Genomic DNA, 18,858 nt, shown 5'->3' with positions numbered 1-18,858 from the left:
TCGAAATAAAAGCAAAACACTGCAAATGTCAGGTATCTGAATTTTTTAAAAAGTTAGAACATACAACATAGAACAATACTGCACAGAACAGGCCTTTCGGCCCTCGATGTTGCGCCGACCTGTGAACTGTTCTCAGCTCATCCGCCTACACTATCCCAAAATCATCCATGTGCTTATCTAAGGATTGTTTAAATCTCCCTAATGTGGCTGAGTTGACTACCTTAGCAGGTAGGGCATTCCACGCCCTTATGACTCTCTGCGTAAAGAACTTGCTTCTGACATCTGTCTTAAATCTATCACCCCTCAATTTGTAGTTTTGCCCTCTCGTACAAGCTGACGTCATCATCCTAGGAAACCGTCTTTCACTGTCTACCCTATCTAAACTCTGATCATTTTGTATGTCTCTATCAAATCCCCCCTTAGCTTTCTTCTTTCCAATGAGAACAGACCAAAGTCTCTCTTCCTTTCCTCATAAGACCTTCCCTCCAGACCAGGCAACATCCTGGTAAATCTCCTCTGCACTTTGTCCAATGCTTCCACATCCCACATCCTTTCTGTGATGGGGCAACCAGAAATGTACACAATATTCCAAGTGTGGCCGCACCAGTGTTTTGTATAGTTGCAGCATGATATTGCGGTTCCAGAACTCAATCCCTCTACCAATGAAACCTAACACACTGTATGCCTTCTTAACAGCACAATCCACCTGGGTGGCAACTTTCAGGGATCTACACACATGGACTCCAAGATCCCTCTGCACGTCCACACTATCAAGAATCTTTCCATTGACCAAATACTCTGCCTTCCTGTTATTCTTCCCAAAGTGCATCACCTCACATTTAGCTGCATTGAACTCCATTTGCCACCTCCCAGCCCAATTCTGCAGTTTATCCAAGTCCCTCTGCAACCTGTAACATTCTTCCAAACTGTCCACTACTCCACCAACTTTAGTGTCATCTGTAAATTTACTAATCAATCCACCTGTGCCTGCGTCTAAGTCATTTATAAAAATGACAAACAGCAGTGGTCCCAAAACAGATCCTTGTGGCACACCACTAGTAACCAGAGTCCAGACTGAATATTTTCCATCACCCACCACTCGCTGCCTACTTCCAGAAAGCCAGTTTCTAATACAAACTGCTAAATCACCCTCAAATCCATGCCTCTGAATTTTCTCCATCAGCCTACCATGTGGAACCTTATCAAAGGGTTTATTGAAGTCCAAGTATACCACGTCAACTACCCTACCCTCATATACATGCTTGGTCACCTTCTCAAAAAATTCAATGAGGTTTTTGAGACTTTGTTTTTGCCTGACTCCAGATCTGACTGGGAAGCTATCTGATTCCCACCCACTGATTGAGACTGCACTGACAATGTTGGTGTAGAGCAGCCTGATCCAATTATAGATTCCCTCCCAAAAGCCCATTTTGGAGAGAACATCTCTCACATACGTATGTGATATCCTGTCAAAGGCTTCCTCCTGGTCCAGGCTGATGAGGCAGGTGTCCACCCCCCTGTCCGCACTGATCATTTCATCTCCCCTGCCAAGAAAGTTCAAAAGAAACACAGCAGGTCTGGCGGCACCTGGCGAGCAAGTGCTTACGGTTTTTGTTTTGGTTAAATGGGGGGTTTTGGTGAGTTACATGGGATTATTCTTGCTGCAAAACAGTGTGGGTATTTTCACCATACCTTACCAAACCCCCGGCATTCATTTGTGCTTAAGCCTTCATGACAATTTTCAAATCCCACTTGAATTTTCTCCAGGTGCTCCGGTTTCTTCTTACTGTCCAAAAATGTGGTTCGGTGGATTGGCCGTGCTAAATTGCCCATAGTGTCCAGGAATTTATAGGTTAGATGGATTAGCCATGGGAAATTAAGGGTTACAGGGATAGGATGAGGGGATGGGTCTGACTGGGATGCTCTTTGGAGGGTCGGTATTGAGCCAAATGGCCTCTTTCTGCACTGAAGGGATTCTGACTTCCATCCCATCTCACATACTCACAGGGGCAACCGGAATTTGCTGGCATCCAGAGTATCGGAGCCATCTTTAAAAGCCCTTTGTTGCACCCAGACAAACACGGCCAGTCCAATGCTGCCCCGCATGGTTCTTGACATATGGCAGACAGGAGAATATCAGCACCCTACTCTGCAGCCAGGCTCCTGGAACTCCTGCTGGACAGGGTGTTGCACAAGTGGAACTTCCTCTTTCACCTGGATCAGCAGTGGATGCTACAAAGCAGACCAATGCAACTTGGTCCGAGATTGCCACTCAGGCTGAGGCAGTAACCAACAACAAAGGAATGCTCAGCACAGTAGAATAGAATAGAATCCCTGCAGTGTGGAAACAGGCCCTTCGGCCCAACAAGTTCACACTGATCCTCTGAAGGTATCCCACCCAAAGCTATTCCCCTAACCCATTATTTTACATTTCCCCTGACTAATGCACCTAATCTACATATCCCTCAACACGATGGACAATTTTAGCATGGCCAATTCACATAACCTGCACATCCTTGGAAACTGGAGCACCTGGAGTAAACCCACACAGACACAGGGAAAATGTGCAAACTTCACTCAGACAATCGCCCGATGCTAGAATGGACGGCTTTGAGGTATGTAGGGAAGAGGTGTTGGAAATTCTGGAAAGGATGAAAATAGATAAGTCCCCTGGGCCTGATGGCATTTATCCTAGGATCCTCTGGGAAGCTAGGGAGGAGATAGCAGAGCCATTGGCCTTGATTTTTATGTCGTCATTGTCTACGGGAATAGTGCCAGAAGACTGGAGGATTGCGAATGTGGTCCCCTTGTTCAAGAAGGGGAGCAGGGATAGCCCGAGTAACTATAGGCCAGTGAGTCTTACTTCTGTTGTGGGCAAAGTCTTAGAGAGAATTATAAGGGATAGGATTTATGAACATCTGGATAGGAATAATGTGATCAAGGATAGTCAGCATGGTTTTGTGAAGGGCAGGTCGTGCCTCACAAACCTTATTGAATTCTTTGAGAAGGTGACCAAGGAAGTGGACGAGGGTAAAGCAGTAGATGTGGTGTATATGGATTTTAGCAAGGCGTTTGATAAGGTACCCCATGGCAGGCTAATGCAAAAACTACGGAGGTATGGCATTGAGGGTGCATTAGAGATTTGGATTAGGAATTGGCTGGCTGGAAGGAGACAGAGGGTAGTAGTTGATGGTGTAGGTTCATCTTGGAGCGCAGTTACTAGCGGTGTTCCACAAGGATCTGTTTTGGGACCATTGCTGTTTGTCATTTTTATAAATGACCTGGAGGAGGGGCTTGAAGGTTGGGTGAGCAAGTTTGCGGATGACACGAAAGTCGGTGGAGTTGTGAACAGCGAAGAAGGATGTGGCAGGTTACAGCGGGATATCGATAAGTTGCAGAGCTGGGCGGAAAGGTGGCAAATGGAGTTCAATGTAGCTAAGTGTGAAGTCATTCACTTTGGTAGGAGTAACAAGAAGATGGATTACTGGGCTAATGGTAGACTACTTGGTAGTGTGGATGAGCAGAGGGATCTTGGTGTCCATGTACACAGATCTTTGAAAGTTGCCACCCAGGTAAATAGTGCTGTGAAGAAGGCATATGGCATACTGGGCTTTATTGGTAGAGGAATTGAGTTCCGGAGTCCTGAGGTCATGTTGCAGTTGTATAAGACTCTGGTGTGGCCTCATCTGGAGTATTGTGTGCAGTTTTGGTCGCCATATTATAGGAAGGATGTGGAGGCATTGGAACGAGTGCAGAGGAGGTTTACCAGGATGTTGCCTGGCATGGTAGGAAGATCGTATGAGGAAAGGCTGAGGCACTTGGGGCTTTTCTCATTGGAGAAAAGAAGGTTTAGGGGAGATTTGATAGAGGTGTACAAGATGATTAGGGGTTTAGATAGGGTTGACAGTGAGAACCTTTTTCCGCTAATGAAGTCAGCTGTTACCAGGGGACACAGCTTTAAATTAAGGGGTGGTAGGTATAGGACAGATGTTAGGGGTAGATTTTTTACTCAGCGGGTTGTGAGTTCATGGAATGCCCTGCCAGCAGCAGTGGTGGACTCTCCCTCTTTATGGTCATTTAAGCGGGCATTGGACAAGCATATGGAGGTTATTGGGCTAGTGTAGGTTAGGTCGGCTTCGGTCGGCGCAACATCGAGGGCCGAAGGGCCTGTACTGCGCTGTATTTTTCTATGTTCTATGTTCTATATGTTCAAACCTGGGTCCCTGGCACTGTGAGACAGCAGTGCTAACCACTGAGCCACCGTGCCACCATCCAATAAGAACAAGGTCAGTATCTTACTCCACTCCACCAGGGTCAGTGCCACTGTTTTCTCTCCGATACCTTGCATTCACTCTCTATAACTGTACTCTCCATCGAGGCTCATGCTCTACCATTCGCACATTTTAGCCACTCACCCTCACCCACCACAACCTGCCACACAACTAGGCCTGAAAGCTCTCTATGCAGCTAACTGACTTACATTGGAAACTTGCCCACCTGCATCTATACTAATAGCTATACCACCTACTTTCATTTCGCAGAATACCTGCCTCGCTCTCATCCCAGAAGCGAATCAAACCACAGTAGGGCAGAATGAATCACTGGCACAGATTTGTCTGTCATTCGGCAATTAATGCTTTGATCTTTCCGAAAGTTCCAAAACAGTGCAACAATGAATAAAACAGTAATTACTGCTCCTAGAATTCGAGGAAATCAGCTCCAACACTGAAAATACCTCAAAAAAAAAGAGCATCTCTTACAGCCACAATTGTTTCCAGTTCTCCATCATGGATTACCCAGAATTCTGAACTTAGAGGTTTATAAAATTATGAGAGGCATGGATAGGGTAAATAGACAAGATCTTTTCCCCAGAATGGAAAAGTCCAAAACCAGTAGGTTTATGGTGAGAGAGGAAAGATTTAAAAGGGACCGAAGGGACAACATTTTCATGCAGTGGATGGTGCGTATATGGACTGAACTGCCAGAGGATGTGGTGAAGGCTGGTACAATTACAACATTTAAAAGGCATTTGGGTGGATATATGAATAGGAAGGGTTTAGAGGGATATGGACCAATTGCTGGTAAATGGGGCTTGATTCACCTAGAATATCAGGTCATCATGGACAAGTTGGACCAAAGGGTCCATTTCCATGCTGTACATTTCTATGACTCTATAATGCCAATGAGCAGAAGATCTCTGACTCTGACAGCAGGGTCTGCACTGGTATCAGAGGCTGCCCTTGACCTTCTGTATCCTGAGTGAGGATTATTCCCGTCACTGATCCGTATCCTGGAGACAACTGTGGCAGGTTTCCTGGCTTTGAATCTGCACTAGGTTGCACAGCAAGATATGTGTGATATTAGCCTGATATCCCTGTTAAGGGGGAAATAAAAGACAAGCCTAGATAAAATGCCAGGCAAGTGAGTATCCAAAAGGCTCTGAGATCGTGAGCACTGATAGTGAGCAAAAAACCCCAGAGATTATAGCCTGATCTAGACAATGAACTGGGTGCTGTTCACAAGCATCAAGTGTTTTGTCTTGCGGCAACTTGTAGATAATTTAATTAACCTGTTCAGCTATCTTGTAATGCATGTCTAGTGCAGGTGTGACTTGAAACTGGACCTTCTAATCCAGAATGAGAGACGTACCACAACATAAGAAGAGTCCTTTGCAAGATCTTGTACACTTTTCTCAAGTGATTTTGTCAGATTCTTACTAAGCAGTGGTTAATTCCCAATTGACACTCATTGTTGAACAACTACAGTAATTATTACCAGTGCAGCTGGAAGAGCAAGAGTAAACTACAGAAGCCTCCTGTAAATGAATCTGATGTATACCATGAGAATTTATAGAGGTTGGCACATCAGATGCCAATGTTAATGAATGTTGGCTATGCATATCCAGTCCTAATACAGCGTGCCTGGGATCTTGGTCTCCAGTGTCCAACATGGAGGTCCTTTGTAGCAAGTTGAACCTGCCAGGAAACAGTCACGCTTTTAATGTCAAGATTTCCTGATGACTCATCTGTATGGTGAGTTTAGAAAGACTGCAAACTGATCCTACAAGTTGGGCTGTTAACAAGAAATGCAACTCACAACAATGAGTGTCAATTGGGAATTAACCACTGCTTAGTAAGAATCTCACAATATCACTTGAGAAAAGTGTACAAGATCTTGCAAAGGACTCTTTTTATGTTGCGGTATGTCTCTCATTCTGGATTAGAAGGTCCAGTTTCAAGTCCCACCTGCACTAGACATGCATTACAAGATAGCTGAACAGGTTAATTAAATTATCTACAAGTTGCCGCATGACAATCTCAACGCCAAAATGGGCTTCACTAAATTATCTCGTTTGATTCTGGCACACATCACACCATAGTCCATATAATTCAGAGTCTTATATGATTCCACCCAATGTTTTGTGTCTAATATGAATCTTCTTCAGAATCTGACGTTCAGGTTTGGAAGAAGAATTTTATTGACAGTAGAACATCAACTCTGTTTCTAGCTTCACAGTTGCTGTTTCGGTGCAGAGTTCTCCATCACTTTCTACTTTTTATTTCAGCACTACATTCATCATCTTCTTTTGCCATGCAAATTTCTGCCCAAGATTCCTCCATTTGTCCAGGCCTCTGCTAATGTCTCAAGTAACTGCTGCAAAATACATAATAGTGGCCAGTGCAATTCAATCCAAAACCACAGGTCACATCCAAGACTATGGGGTCATCTGTTTAGGACTGAGATGAAGAATATTTTTTGATACCCAGAGATTGCTGAGCCTGTAGAATTCTCTGCCACGGAAAGCAGCTGAGGCCAAAATATTGAATGTTTTTCAAAGAGGAAATGGATATAGTTCTTAGGGTTTAAGGGATAAAGGGAATGGGGTAAAATCAGGAGCAGGGGCTGAGTTGGATGAACAGCCATGTTCATACTGAATGGCTGAGCAGAACCAAAGGGCCGAATGGCCTTCTCCTGAACACATTTTCTTTGTTTCTCATCTCCTTTCCTTTACTGTATTCCATCTAGTTTACTGGCCATGACAGTGTTGCTGATAGTGTGGATACAATTGCATAAGCCCAACCCATCAATAACACAGCTTCTGCTCAATGGCATGATTTCATTGCGCAGAGTCTCATGGAGGCACTGAGGGTCTCAACCACCAGTTGGAGAACTAGCATGAGTCCTGGTTCACCCTTTACCTGGATGGGCTGCTGTATCTCATTACACTCAGCCACTTACAGGGCCTGCAGTGGGCGTTCATCTGGGGTGAAGGGCCCCAGGCAGGCTGGAAATTTTATCCTCTGAGATCTGCTAAAAGCTGACAACACTTTTGAATGGGTGCTACTGATACGACATCCATTGGAGGCCTAGGAACTTCACTGGGTAGCAGAAAGGAGGGAAGTCACAGGGAAAAAGGAACAGCATCAAGTCTACCAAAAGTGCACAGCCCATCCCACTGTTTCCAATGCCAGGTGGCTTGGTCAGCTATTGAGTCCCTATGAACAAGGGATTCCCTCCAAAAGACTACAATAAAATTTACACAACATGGCCGTTAAAAATGCAAATGGCCTCAAATTGGTGGTGATACAGGAAGATACAGACCTTTTAGTAGTAGATGTAATTGGTAAAGATGTACCCCCTTACATATTTCCAGTCTGTTAAATTCTCCCCAGCATCAAAATCATCACAGGTGAGAGCACAGAAATTCACCTATTGCCAAGTATGGAACATAACTAATTTAACTACCAGGGCTTGTCTAATAAAACGGAATCAGTTACCTGGCAATTGCAAATGTGCATCATTCAGGGTTCATTTTTGAATCTTAATTGTAAGAGTTATGTCAATTTAAATTGTAGACTGAGTTAATTTTGTGGGAGAAAGTGAAGAAACATCGACTCTCCTGCTCCTCGGATGCTGCCTAACTGACTGTGCTTTCCAAGCACCACAATTTTTGACTTAATGTTGTGAGAGTCAGTTAAAAACATCTTTGCATTCTGATAAATTGCAAGACCATTCCAAGTATAAGCTTGTTTTCACAATATGCACAGAGGTTATTACAAAGGAACAATTATGAATGTTAAGACATTGATTTTTAGTTGGCTCTTACTAGAATGGCTCCTGTTACAATGGCTCTAATGAGAATGCTATCTTGGGACTTCAAGCTCACGTGTCTCTTGTTTCACTGATTGAAGTTCTTCTGTTTTCTTTCCTCAGCACTCATTTGGCACACTAAGCTACTAACTGGTGTAGTTTATTAACCCTTGCTACCCTGTGCACATCATCAAGGGGCATCCTGAACTCTAATTGGCCATCTAATACATAAAGATCACATGTTCAGTCTCAAATTAGCAATGCGTAGAATGTCTGATTGATGATTAGTTTCTTAAGAGTGATGGTCATCTTACTGAGTTTACCTCCTATTATTTCCTGTCTCCTTAAGGTATCAAACCTTTTTACACTGGTGGGTTAACAAAATAGCATTTCATGATATACCCAAATACATAAAGATTAAAATCATTACAATGTTATTTATAGATCTTAAGTACAATGTAGTTACAAAGCTATATGGATTTTAAATGTGAAACTGTTTCATTCTTTCAACTTCAAAGTGATGAAACACTTGTCCTGTGCTGATAAAGCCAGAAACATGAATCTCTTCCAGCATTTGTTTCTTGTGGCTTGAGGACATATGGTACATTATAATAAAGACAGATATAAAAACTACAGACAATATGATGTGACATCAGTATTCTATTGAATAAAACTGAAAATATAATTTGTTTCTTCACTTGTTGCCCATTACACATAACTAAACTATAAGTACTTATTAAAAAATAAACTCTATCCTAAAATGGAGATTGAGAGAAGGACTTACACATATTCCTGGAATGTAAGTGCCATCTGCTTCTGGTGTTCCATGAAGAAGAAAGCCTCTGAGAATCTTCTTACCTGTAGAGAGACATATGAGTTTCTTTCATCTCAATTTTCTAAATTATTTCTTCTATTTTTAATTTAATTGTCACCAAGTGTAGCTTCTCTGACTCAGCTATATCACTTCACCAATAAAACCCTGCACAAAAACAGCCGTTGAAGCACAGTACAATTTGCATTTCACAATTTAGCCTGTAGAAACAGTAATTACTTAGCAGGTTTTCAGTGTCAAAATAACAATAAGCCTAATGACACTCAGCGCTATTTATGTACAAAGTCAGATCAACGACAGTTCAATTACAAAGCCAGAAGATGCGTTGTTATCAGCTTTATGAAAATGGAATGTTGCTATCTTCTTCGAAATGCATGGCCTGGCATTCGGTTGTCATATACATGCAGTAAATGAAATCTCACAGAATGTTAAATCAAGTTGTATCCTGATACCAACATGTTAACACTGCCAACTTTTCTCTCTGTGCTTTTTGAACCCCACCATGGCAGATGGACATTGACAAAGGAGCTGAAGATGGTGCTGCCCTGAGACTGAGTTAATGGCAATGCGTACACTTGAGCCATGTACAACACTAAATTGTAGACACTCATTGCTGCTGTCACCCAGCCCTACTACTGATTCACAGTGGCTGCTGGATCACATTGGTAGAGTTCCTAGATATCATAAACAGACAATTGTTACCTTGATGTTAAGGGCAGTCATTCACTATTGAGTTTATTTTTTCTGGTCCATTTGGAGGATCAGGGTCAGTAAGATGTGACGAACTGAAACTAAGCACCAGCGAGCAGATTGTTGCTGAGTAAGTGCTGCCTGAGAGCACTGATGACAACCCCTTTGAATACATTGTTGATAATCAAAAGGAGACAAATAGGATGATAATTGGCCAGCTTGGATTTGTCTTGCTTTTTCTGGACAGGACTTACCTGGGAGGTTTTCCATATTGTTAAATAGTTGCCAGTACTACATCTGTACTGGAACAGCTTGTTTAGTGACGTGGCTAATCCTGGAGCAATTCATCAGTACAATTGCCAGAATGTTGTTAGGGTGCATTGCTTTTGCACTATACAGTGCCCTTAGCTGTTCCTAGTTATGGAAGGAATCAAAATGGCTGAAGCCTGGCAAGGCTGGGGACCTGAGGAGAAGGCCGAGATGGATCATCCACCTGGTACTTCCAACTGAAAATGACGGAAAACACTTCAGTCTTCTTGTTTTCATTGAAGTGCTAAACTCCCCATTTGGTGAGGGTAAGAATATTTGTGAAGCCTCCTCCTCAGGTGAGATATTCAATTGTCCACCACTATTCAGAACTGGAAATAACAGAGCAGTAGAGCTAAGACTTGATCTGTTGGTCATGGGATCTCTTAACCCTGTCTGTCACTTGCTGTTCATGTTGTTTGGAAAGTCTATGTTATAGTTTCACCTTGGTGACCTCTCATTTGTTGGTATTCAGGATATTGCTGCTGACATGCCTTCATACGCTCTGTACTGAACCATGCTTGATCTCTTGGATTGATGGTAATAGCAGAGTGGGGGATATGAGGTTACAGATACTTCTGATGGCAAATAGTGCCTCACAAATGTCTAGTTTTATATTACTAGATCCACTTGAAGTCTATTCCATTTCAGATTATGGTAGTGCCATTCAACTTGGTACAGGCTATCCTTAATATGGTAACAGGACTTCACCTTCACATAAAGGACCTTATGTGATCACTTCTATCGGTACTTTTTTGCATAAATGCAATGGCCAAAGTCAGATTTGTGAGGACAAAGTCAAGTATTTTTTTCCATATGTTGGTAACCTCACCACCTGCCACAGTCCTAGTCTGACAGCTATGTCATAAAATCATACAAAACAGAAACAGGTCCTTCGGTCCACCATGTCTATGATGACCAACAAACACCAAACTACAATAATCCCACTTCCCTACATTTGGTCCTACTATGCCCTGGCATTTTAAGTGCTCATCCAGATACTTTTTAAATGCTGTGAGGAATTATGTCAATGCACTTGAAGAATTTCAGAGAGGTCTTCCGAGACTAATGTATGTGTATTCTGAGGAAAGGTTGGACAGGTTAGGCTTGTACTTGCAAAAGTTAAGAGTAAGTGATGACTTGACTGAAATATACAACTTTCGGCGGGTTCTGACAGGGTGGATCAGGACAGGATGTTTCCTCTTGTGGGAGAAGCTAAAACTAGGGAGCTCTACGTAAAAATAGAGGTTTCCCAGTTAAGATCGATGAGGAGAAATGTTTTCTTACAGAGGACTGTGAGCTTTTGTTCCTCAAAAGGCAGTGCGTTTTAATACATTGCTGACTGAGGTAGTTAGATTTTTAATATGGAAGGTTGTTGGGGTAGGTGGCAATGTAGAGTTAGCAGGTCAGAAATAATCTTGAAGCAGACTTGAGGAGCTGTGTCATACTTCTAATTCATAGGCAGGCCATAGTACGATTTGTCTCATTCCTCTTGGCCTCCACGTTGACAGTTCCTCTACACAACCTCCTTTCTTTCCGATTTGCAGTTACTAAACAGCCAGGTGTCATTTAACCAAGTATTTTTACTCCCATCAGATCTTTTTATGCAATTCTTGTCTGCTTTTTTTTAACAAATGCTTTTTTTAAGATGGCGGTAGACTTTTTTTAAGAAAGCCATGTGGTCATAGAGATAATAAGAGAAAATCATTCTGGGGGGAAAATGGCTGAATGGTTTGGCAACCTCATTGGGACTTTCATATACTCCAAGAGATATAAGAGAAAATTTTGATAGATGGACTCAATCTAGGCAAAAGGGTCGTTTTTGTTTGACCTCTTTCAGGAAGTGGTGGAACAGTGTGTGATCCCTTTTGTACCTGGACATCTAAAAACATAACAGAAGACTCACTTTTTCTATGTGAGTTTGTTAAGTCCTCTCCAACCAGATTTCAATTAAACATTGTATTTTTAACATTTAATTGTTAATAACCCTTTATTGTAAGTGAACAATCTGAGTCACAACATGGTTACATTTGGGTGGAACAAAACAAGATGTTGTGTATGTTACAATTGTTATATTACCCTCAGACTGTGATGATCTTGGCTTAAGAAGGCTGTAACGTCTGGTTGGAGTGTCATACTGTCTAGAAACTGACTCCACAGCGCTGCAAGGCAGGAACAGAGCTGGGCCAGGTCCCTGCTGATCTGTTCTGCCACTTTGTCTGGGTTGTTGAACATCTGCAAGAAAATCATAAATATTTTACAACCAAAAGAACTTACCTTAAAACCTACAGTCACACTTCATAAACTTGCAGTGTTATGAACATGAGGTAACATATTTTGAGCAGCAAGATAAAAGTAGAGATCTTATATATTAAATGATGAAATGTTAACAGGAGTAAAATTCAAAAACATTGAGCTGTTAAATCATGGTGTATTTCTTAACATTCTTATAATAGAACATGTTATGGTTAAATATGTATTTTATTCTGTTTAATGTTGTTTAAAATTTTATTTTGCACATTAGAAATTTCCATTGTTGACAAAAAGTTAGAGGTGACATTTGTTTTCAAAAATATTTGAGTAATTCCATTACTTTAATTTTATTTGTATTATTAAGTTGTTAACTGGGCATTCAAAATAATTTTTTTTCATTCATTCATAGGAATGAGGGCATCACACATAAGGCCAGTATTTATTGCCCATCTCAAATTACATAGAGGGCATTTAAGAGAAAACCACATTGCTGTGGGTCTGGAGTCACACATAGACCAAACCAGGTAAAGATGGTAGTTTCCTTCCCTAAAGAACATTAATGAACCAGCTGGGTTTTTTTTTCCTGACAATTGGCAAGGGTTTCATTTTCATCATTAGACTCTTAATTCCAGATTTTTATTGAATTCAAATTCCACCATCTGGCATTTAAATGTTTAGCAGTTTCTTATTGTCTCCTTTACTTGCTCTTGATTTATATATTCCTTACATATTCAGATTTGCTGCTTTTCCTTTGAACAAACAAACACATTGGAGGATAAAAATGCGACAAGTGTGGTAACGAGCAGCATAAACTCATTCACCTCATTGGTATCTGCAGTACCTTTTACTCCTGTAGATGTCACACTGTCACATACAACAGTTGGAGATTATAGTGAGAATGTATTACCCTGAGAATGCTCAAAATGGTTACAAGGCCCTTACAAATCATTCAAACTGTTCTCAAAACATTTTCCTGTGCAATTTATTTTTTTCTATTTCTACACCTGCAATATTCTTTAATTCTAAAATTGGAACTATGGTGAATGTGTTACCTCATCAATTGATTCACTATTTTTAGAATTCAGAAATAGTTGGGTTTAAGATCACAAAATGCTTCTTTCCTTTATATTTTGACATGTCAACAGTGGCAGCAGGAATACTCATAAGTGGACAATAGCACATAACATCACAGTGAGAAACAATAACCAACAAAATAATGCAGCATTCTACTGAGATCTCTTCGCTTAATTTTTGAAAAACAATGTCAGCCAACTAGACATGGGTGAAAAAACAACACACCAATACAAACAAACAGAAAATCTGCTAGCTAATCAAGGATAGGTAAGAAGAAGCATCACATTTCTTAGGGAAAGTCCAAATGGTGCTTATTGGGTTCAGCCTAAAGAATGGAGATCGAAAAGTCTTGCAAATCCTCTCACATTCTGAAGTCCACAGAATGCATTTTGAGAAAGTCACAAAACAGTAGATACAGGATCTTTCAAAAAGATCAAATCCATTGATATTGTTGGAATGAACATCAGTGATACCTGTCAGGCTTGTATAATGGAGAGGGCATACCTGTGCAGTGTTTATCTCTCAGTTACTCCCCTTTCAATATTATAAAGCACTTTCTCAGTATAACTCAATCTTCTGAATCTAAAGGCTTTTCTTGTCACATCCTCAAGTATCTCCTTTGTGCCAAAGTAACCAAAATTGGATAACGTGTTCACTTTATGGTATTTTAATGCTACTATATGATTTTAAGCAGACTTTTACTGACTTGTACTTGATTGTTTTACAAACTCTGCATTCTGATAGCTTTTCAGACAACTGAATGTATCCAAGATAATCTTCTGAAGCCTTTCATCTAAACTCTTTGCTCATTTAATTCAGGACTGATGACTCAGTTTTTATAATCAGCCATATCTTTTAATCTTTTACCTGACATGTTAAGTTTTTGGTTTAATTTATTTTTCTGCTTCTAACCAGTCTCTTCAGATTTGAACTAGTACACCTGGTTTGGTATTGCCAATTATGATCATTGAATAAGCTGCTCATATAAATTAGAAACAGCACTTGCACCAATGCCCATCTGCAAGTTCATCTATTGACTTTGCATTGTTTTTTCTGCATTTACAGCATCTCCTCTACTCTGTGTGGAATAGACAATGTGATGTTGGGAGTTTGGGCAGCTGCAGCTCTTTGGAAGAATATCTACTGTCACAGATAATTATTATAAACAGCTTTTAAAATACTATCCTAATTTATATTTCTGTTGCCATTTCATACCTCACAGAAAATACTTGCTGCTTTTTATAAATTTATTTGTTCCGAACCTATATACCTTCATTCTTGACTCTATTAGATAGAATCATAGAATCCCTACAGTGTGGAAACAGTCCAACAAGACCACACTGACCCTCCGAAGAGTAACCTACCCAGACCCATTTCCCTACATTTAACCACTGACTAATGCATCCAACTTACACATCCCTGAACATAGCGGACTATTTAGCACAGCCAATTCACCTAACCTGCACATCTTTGGATTGTGAGAGGAAACCAGTGCACCTGGAGGAAACCCATGCAGACACTGGGAGAATGCGTAAACTCCACACAGACAGTCGCCCGAGGCTGGAATCAAACTAAGGTCCCTGGCACTATAAGGCAGCAGTGCTAACCACTGACCACTGTGCTGCCCAAGATTTAAGTCACAATGAAAATTAAAATTTGACTTTGGCAGAAATTTTAAATGAACAGTAGTGGGTGGATGATCTGCTCCTGCCCATTTTTTCCCAATTGCCAAAGTTCAATTTCATTCAAATATAAAGCAGACACTTTTAGAATGGGAAATAAAATCCTTACCTGCAAGTTAATGCGAAGCTGGCACAATGCTTCTTCGATGAGGCAGTCCTCTGATAGCAAAAAAAAACGATCAGAATTCTATCTCTCAATTACAAAGTAACTATCATACATTGTGTGATAATGTATAGACAGAAGAAAGACTGCAAATGGAATCTGAATCATGAAGTGTGAAGAAGATGCAATTTTATCCATCACCATTGTTCCCTGTGCTCTCTACTTCGCATCTGATGTTAACTTTTTTTAAGCTTCAAAAAACAAACCCCACCAATATCTGACAGAAAAAAAGCCAAGTTAATATTATTGGTGTAGATGTTTGATAGAAATATTGCGAGAAACGATATATGCCTAAAAAAATTAACAGATACCGACAAACTTGTGCATTTTCTGCAGCGGCAGTCTTTTGTTTCCCAATGATGGTTATTTTGATGATTGCATTATCTTTAAGTGCACTTCTTATGAAAATGAGGTTGTGGGGTAAATTTTGCGGCAGTGATCTGAAATTTCTATCTCAGTTCAAAATGATGCCATTGAATGTAGTTCACATTCAAAATCAACTTTCTAACTTGCAGCATTCTAATGTTTAAACTTACCTGGAGGAATAAGATTTGGAATGCAGAGCTGTGTGATGTATGTTATGTTTTGATCTAGCTTTACGTCAATTGCATCTTGGTTATTTAGCAAACTCATTGGATATGAATTATACCCCACAGCCCATTGGCGTACATACCTGAACAAAGAATGGGTCACTTATGGCACATGAACAGTGAAGTCAAATAATGACACTTCAATTAAAACACATATTAGCTGACCTCTGAAAATAGCTGCACCATTTCTATGTGCTGCTGTATCTTCTCTGCCATCAGATTTCCATCAGATTTGGAAATGTGACCTTCACACAGTAGAGAGTTAGTACTAACCTGCAAAAGGCACCCTGTTATCTTTAAGATATACAAGTCTGTAACACTGGGTTGAGGTCAACCTTTTGTACTGGAGGATCAAAAAGTTTCAGGCAGACCAAGGAGTATCTTTCACTTAATTGGTGGTCCTCCAGGCTCCATTGGTGTGTGTCCCAGGGAAGCCCATACAGCACAGGGTCCTCCATCACAGACCTGCTCGGGATAAACCTCGAGAGAAATACCCGTATCAGTTGCTGGGCTTTCTTTGCAAAGGCACTTTCCAAAAGGAGATGTGTGACAGCGTCTTCACCACCACAGTCTTCTTAAGGGCAGCGAGCAGTGGTACTGAGTGTACAGGTATGTATGAAGGACCTGACAGGTACTGCCCCTCTCATCACCAGTCCAAGCTATGATTTGGTGCTTAATGGAAAGTTTAAGCTATGAGGTATTTTTCAAAATGACAGTCTGCTCAGGGACCCACCTGACAGAATTGATCCTCTCCTTTCTCTGCGGGACATTGCAAGCTGACACTGCCTGATGGACTTGTTGTCAAGGGTTTTCTCGGCAAATGTTTCCATGAAGAACAAGTGAAATGTAACGGTCCAACTACTTGGCATCCTTTGCAACGCTAGGGATGGGTACATCCTCAGCATGTAGTGACACTTGTTGTTTGTGTACTGAGGATCTACACACAACTTGGTGCAGCTGCATACAAAGGTGAGCATCTGGATGAGGGCAATGTTGGGTATGTTCTTCCCCCCTCCCTTATCCAGAACATGCACTAAAGCTTGGGACATCTATCACCAAGGCGTAGTGGGGAGAGGCCACCATTTAAGTCTTTCTGCCAATGTACAATGAAGGTCTGTTAACTTTCAAGATATCATTGTGGCCTGAATGGGAATGCACATAGTTTCCTTTCAAATTTAGAAATTTTTTTTTGTTGCAACTGTATTAAAGCTCTAATGAGGGATGTCAAAATTCCACAATATTTTCTTCATAGAATTGAATTGTTTACACCTGCATTTACTTTTAGATAATTTATGAATGAAGTACTTAATTGATTTTTAAAGAAAAAGATGTGGTCGATTTGCCAAAATATTCAGCTCCTATATTATATCACACAACTACTTTCAGCCACAGGCAAATAAGAGTAAAAGTACTGCCTTTTTCAAAGTGGAAAAAGAGGCTACAATGTGTATGTCAATGTGCTTCAACCCTCATATTGTGCTTATGCAGCAAGAGTAAGCAATGAGAGATGGGTGGCAGTTAAAAAGAGCAAGGTTATGGACACAACATGGAAGCAGTAACTCTATGCAAGGACAGATGAGTGATTAAGGGTGCTGGACTCAGACTCTTAATTTGTGCCTTGCCATATGCTAGTGGTCATTTTAAAAATAGTTGAAAAGTGTGGTGCTGGAACAGCACAGTAGGTCAGGCAGCATCTGGGAAATAGGAGAATTGATGTTGGGCATAAGCCCCAAAATTCCTGACGAAGAGCATATGCTCGAAACACCAATTCTCCTGCTCCACGGATGCTGCCTGACCTTCTGCGCTTTTCCAGTGCCAAACTTTTCAACTCTAATCTCTAGCATCTGCAGTCCTCACCTCCTCAGTCATTTTAAAAGCACACAGGCTCAAATCCCACTTCTGACATTACTTATAAAGAATATGTTTCTCAGTATGTAATGCCATTTGGACATTCTCAAGAAGTGAGTCATTGGCAAGGACTGCATTTATTGCCCAACCTGAATAATCCTGGGAAGGGGAGGGTGGCAGCAGCCAATTCAGAGTTGAGTGAAGAGTCAATACCATTGGTGTGGGATTGGAATTATATATCGAAAGGACATCATGTAGAACAATTCAATTTTAATTGTAGTCTAATAGGTGCATGGACAATTGTATTGAAATTGTGAAGTTGTAAAAATTTACAGATTTTATAACACTGAAATGATATTCTCAAGTTACCATCTGATTTGAAGTTGTAAGTATGAATCTTTGTCTCCCAAAGAAATAAGGAATGTAAGTGAAAATTGTCAAAAACGAAGTCACTCAACCAAAAATATGAATTGCCTCCTAAAAAGGTACCTAAATATACTTTCCAAAGAAGGAAGTAGTTGGGGTGGGGATGGGGGAGTGGGGAGGTATGTTTAGTTTGTGATTTTGTATGCACAGTCAGTGATGCCTAGGTCACCATTGACAGGCCAAGGGAAAAGTTGTCTTGTAAGTCCCATATATTTTCATTGGGCGATGCATATTTTGACAGCCTCTGGAAACATGTTAATTAGAGTCATAGAGACATACAGCACGGAAACAGACCCTTCTGTCCAACCCGTCCATGCCGACCAGATATCCCAACCTAATCTAGTCCCACCTGCCAGCACCCGGCCCATATCCCTCCAAACCCTTCTGTTCATACGCCCATCCAGATGCCTTTTAAGTGTTACAAATGTACTAGCGTCCACACTTCCGCTGGTAGCTCATTCCATACATGTACCACCCTCTGCGTGAAAACGTTGCCCCTTATGTCTCTTTTATATCTTTCCTCTCTCACCCTAATCCTGTGCCCTCTAGTTCTGGACTCCCCCACCCCAGGGAAAAGACTTTTGTCTATTTATCCTATTCATAGCCCTCATGATTTTATAAACCTCTATAAGGTCACCCCTCAGCCTTTGATGCTCCAGGGCAAACAGCCCCAGCCTATTCAGCCTCTCCCTATAGCTCAAATCCCCCAACAATGGCAACGTCCTTGTAAATCTTTTCTTAGACATTTCAAGTTTCACTTGGATAGGAAGGAGACCAGAACTGCATGCAATATTCCAAAAGTGGCCTAGCCAATGTAAATAGTGGAAACATTCTGGCAGGTAAGTGTCAAATATTTTGACAAAATATTTAAATATCACAGTTAGATTTGGACTTCTAAGTTAG

At 41.0% G+C, this 18,858-nt stretch overlaps 1 protein-coding gene across 2 annotated transcripts in view; it reads right to left on the bottom strand.

Annotated features, from left to right (window-relative positions):
- The window catches only part of fam135b (family with sequence similarity 135 member B), a 367,782-nt gene that overhangs the window by 90,805 nt on the left and 258,119 nt on the right, over positions 1 to 18,858 (bottom strand). For both annotated transcript variants that reach the window (XM_072569977.1, XM_072569978.1), the window contains exons 9-11: positions 15,038 to 15,087; positions 11,999 to 12,154; positions 8,876 to 8,949 (exon numbers count right to left, since the gene is read on the bottom strand). In XM_072569977.1, the coding sequence (XP_072426078.1) occupies positions 8,876 to 8,949; positions 11,999 to 12,154; positions 15,038 to 15,087 (280 nt within the window). The remainder of the gene's footprint in view (positions 1 to 8,875; positions 8,950 to 11,998; positions 12,155 to 15,037; positions 15,088 to 18,858) is intronic.

This window comes from Chiloscyllium punctatum, chromosome 5 (assembly GCF_047496795.1).
Source record: "Chiloscyllium punctatum isolate Juve2018m chromosome 5, sChiPun1.3, whole genome shotgun sequence".
Classification (NCBI taxonomy): domain Eukaryota; kingdom Metazoa; phylum Chordata; class Chondrichthyes; order Orectolobiformes; family Hemiscylliidae; genus Chiloscyllium; species Chiloscyllium punctatum.
The sequence above is the reverse complement of the archived record's forward strand: the minus strand, read 5'-3'. Positions and strand labels throughout refer to the sequence as shown.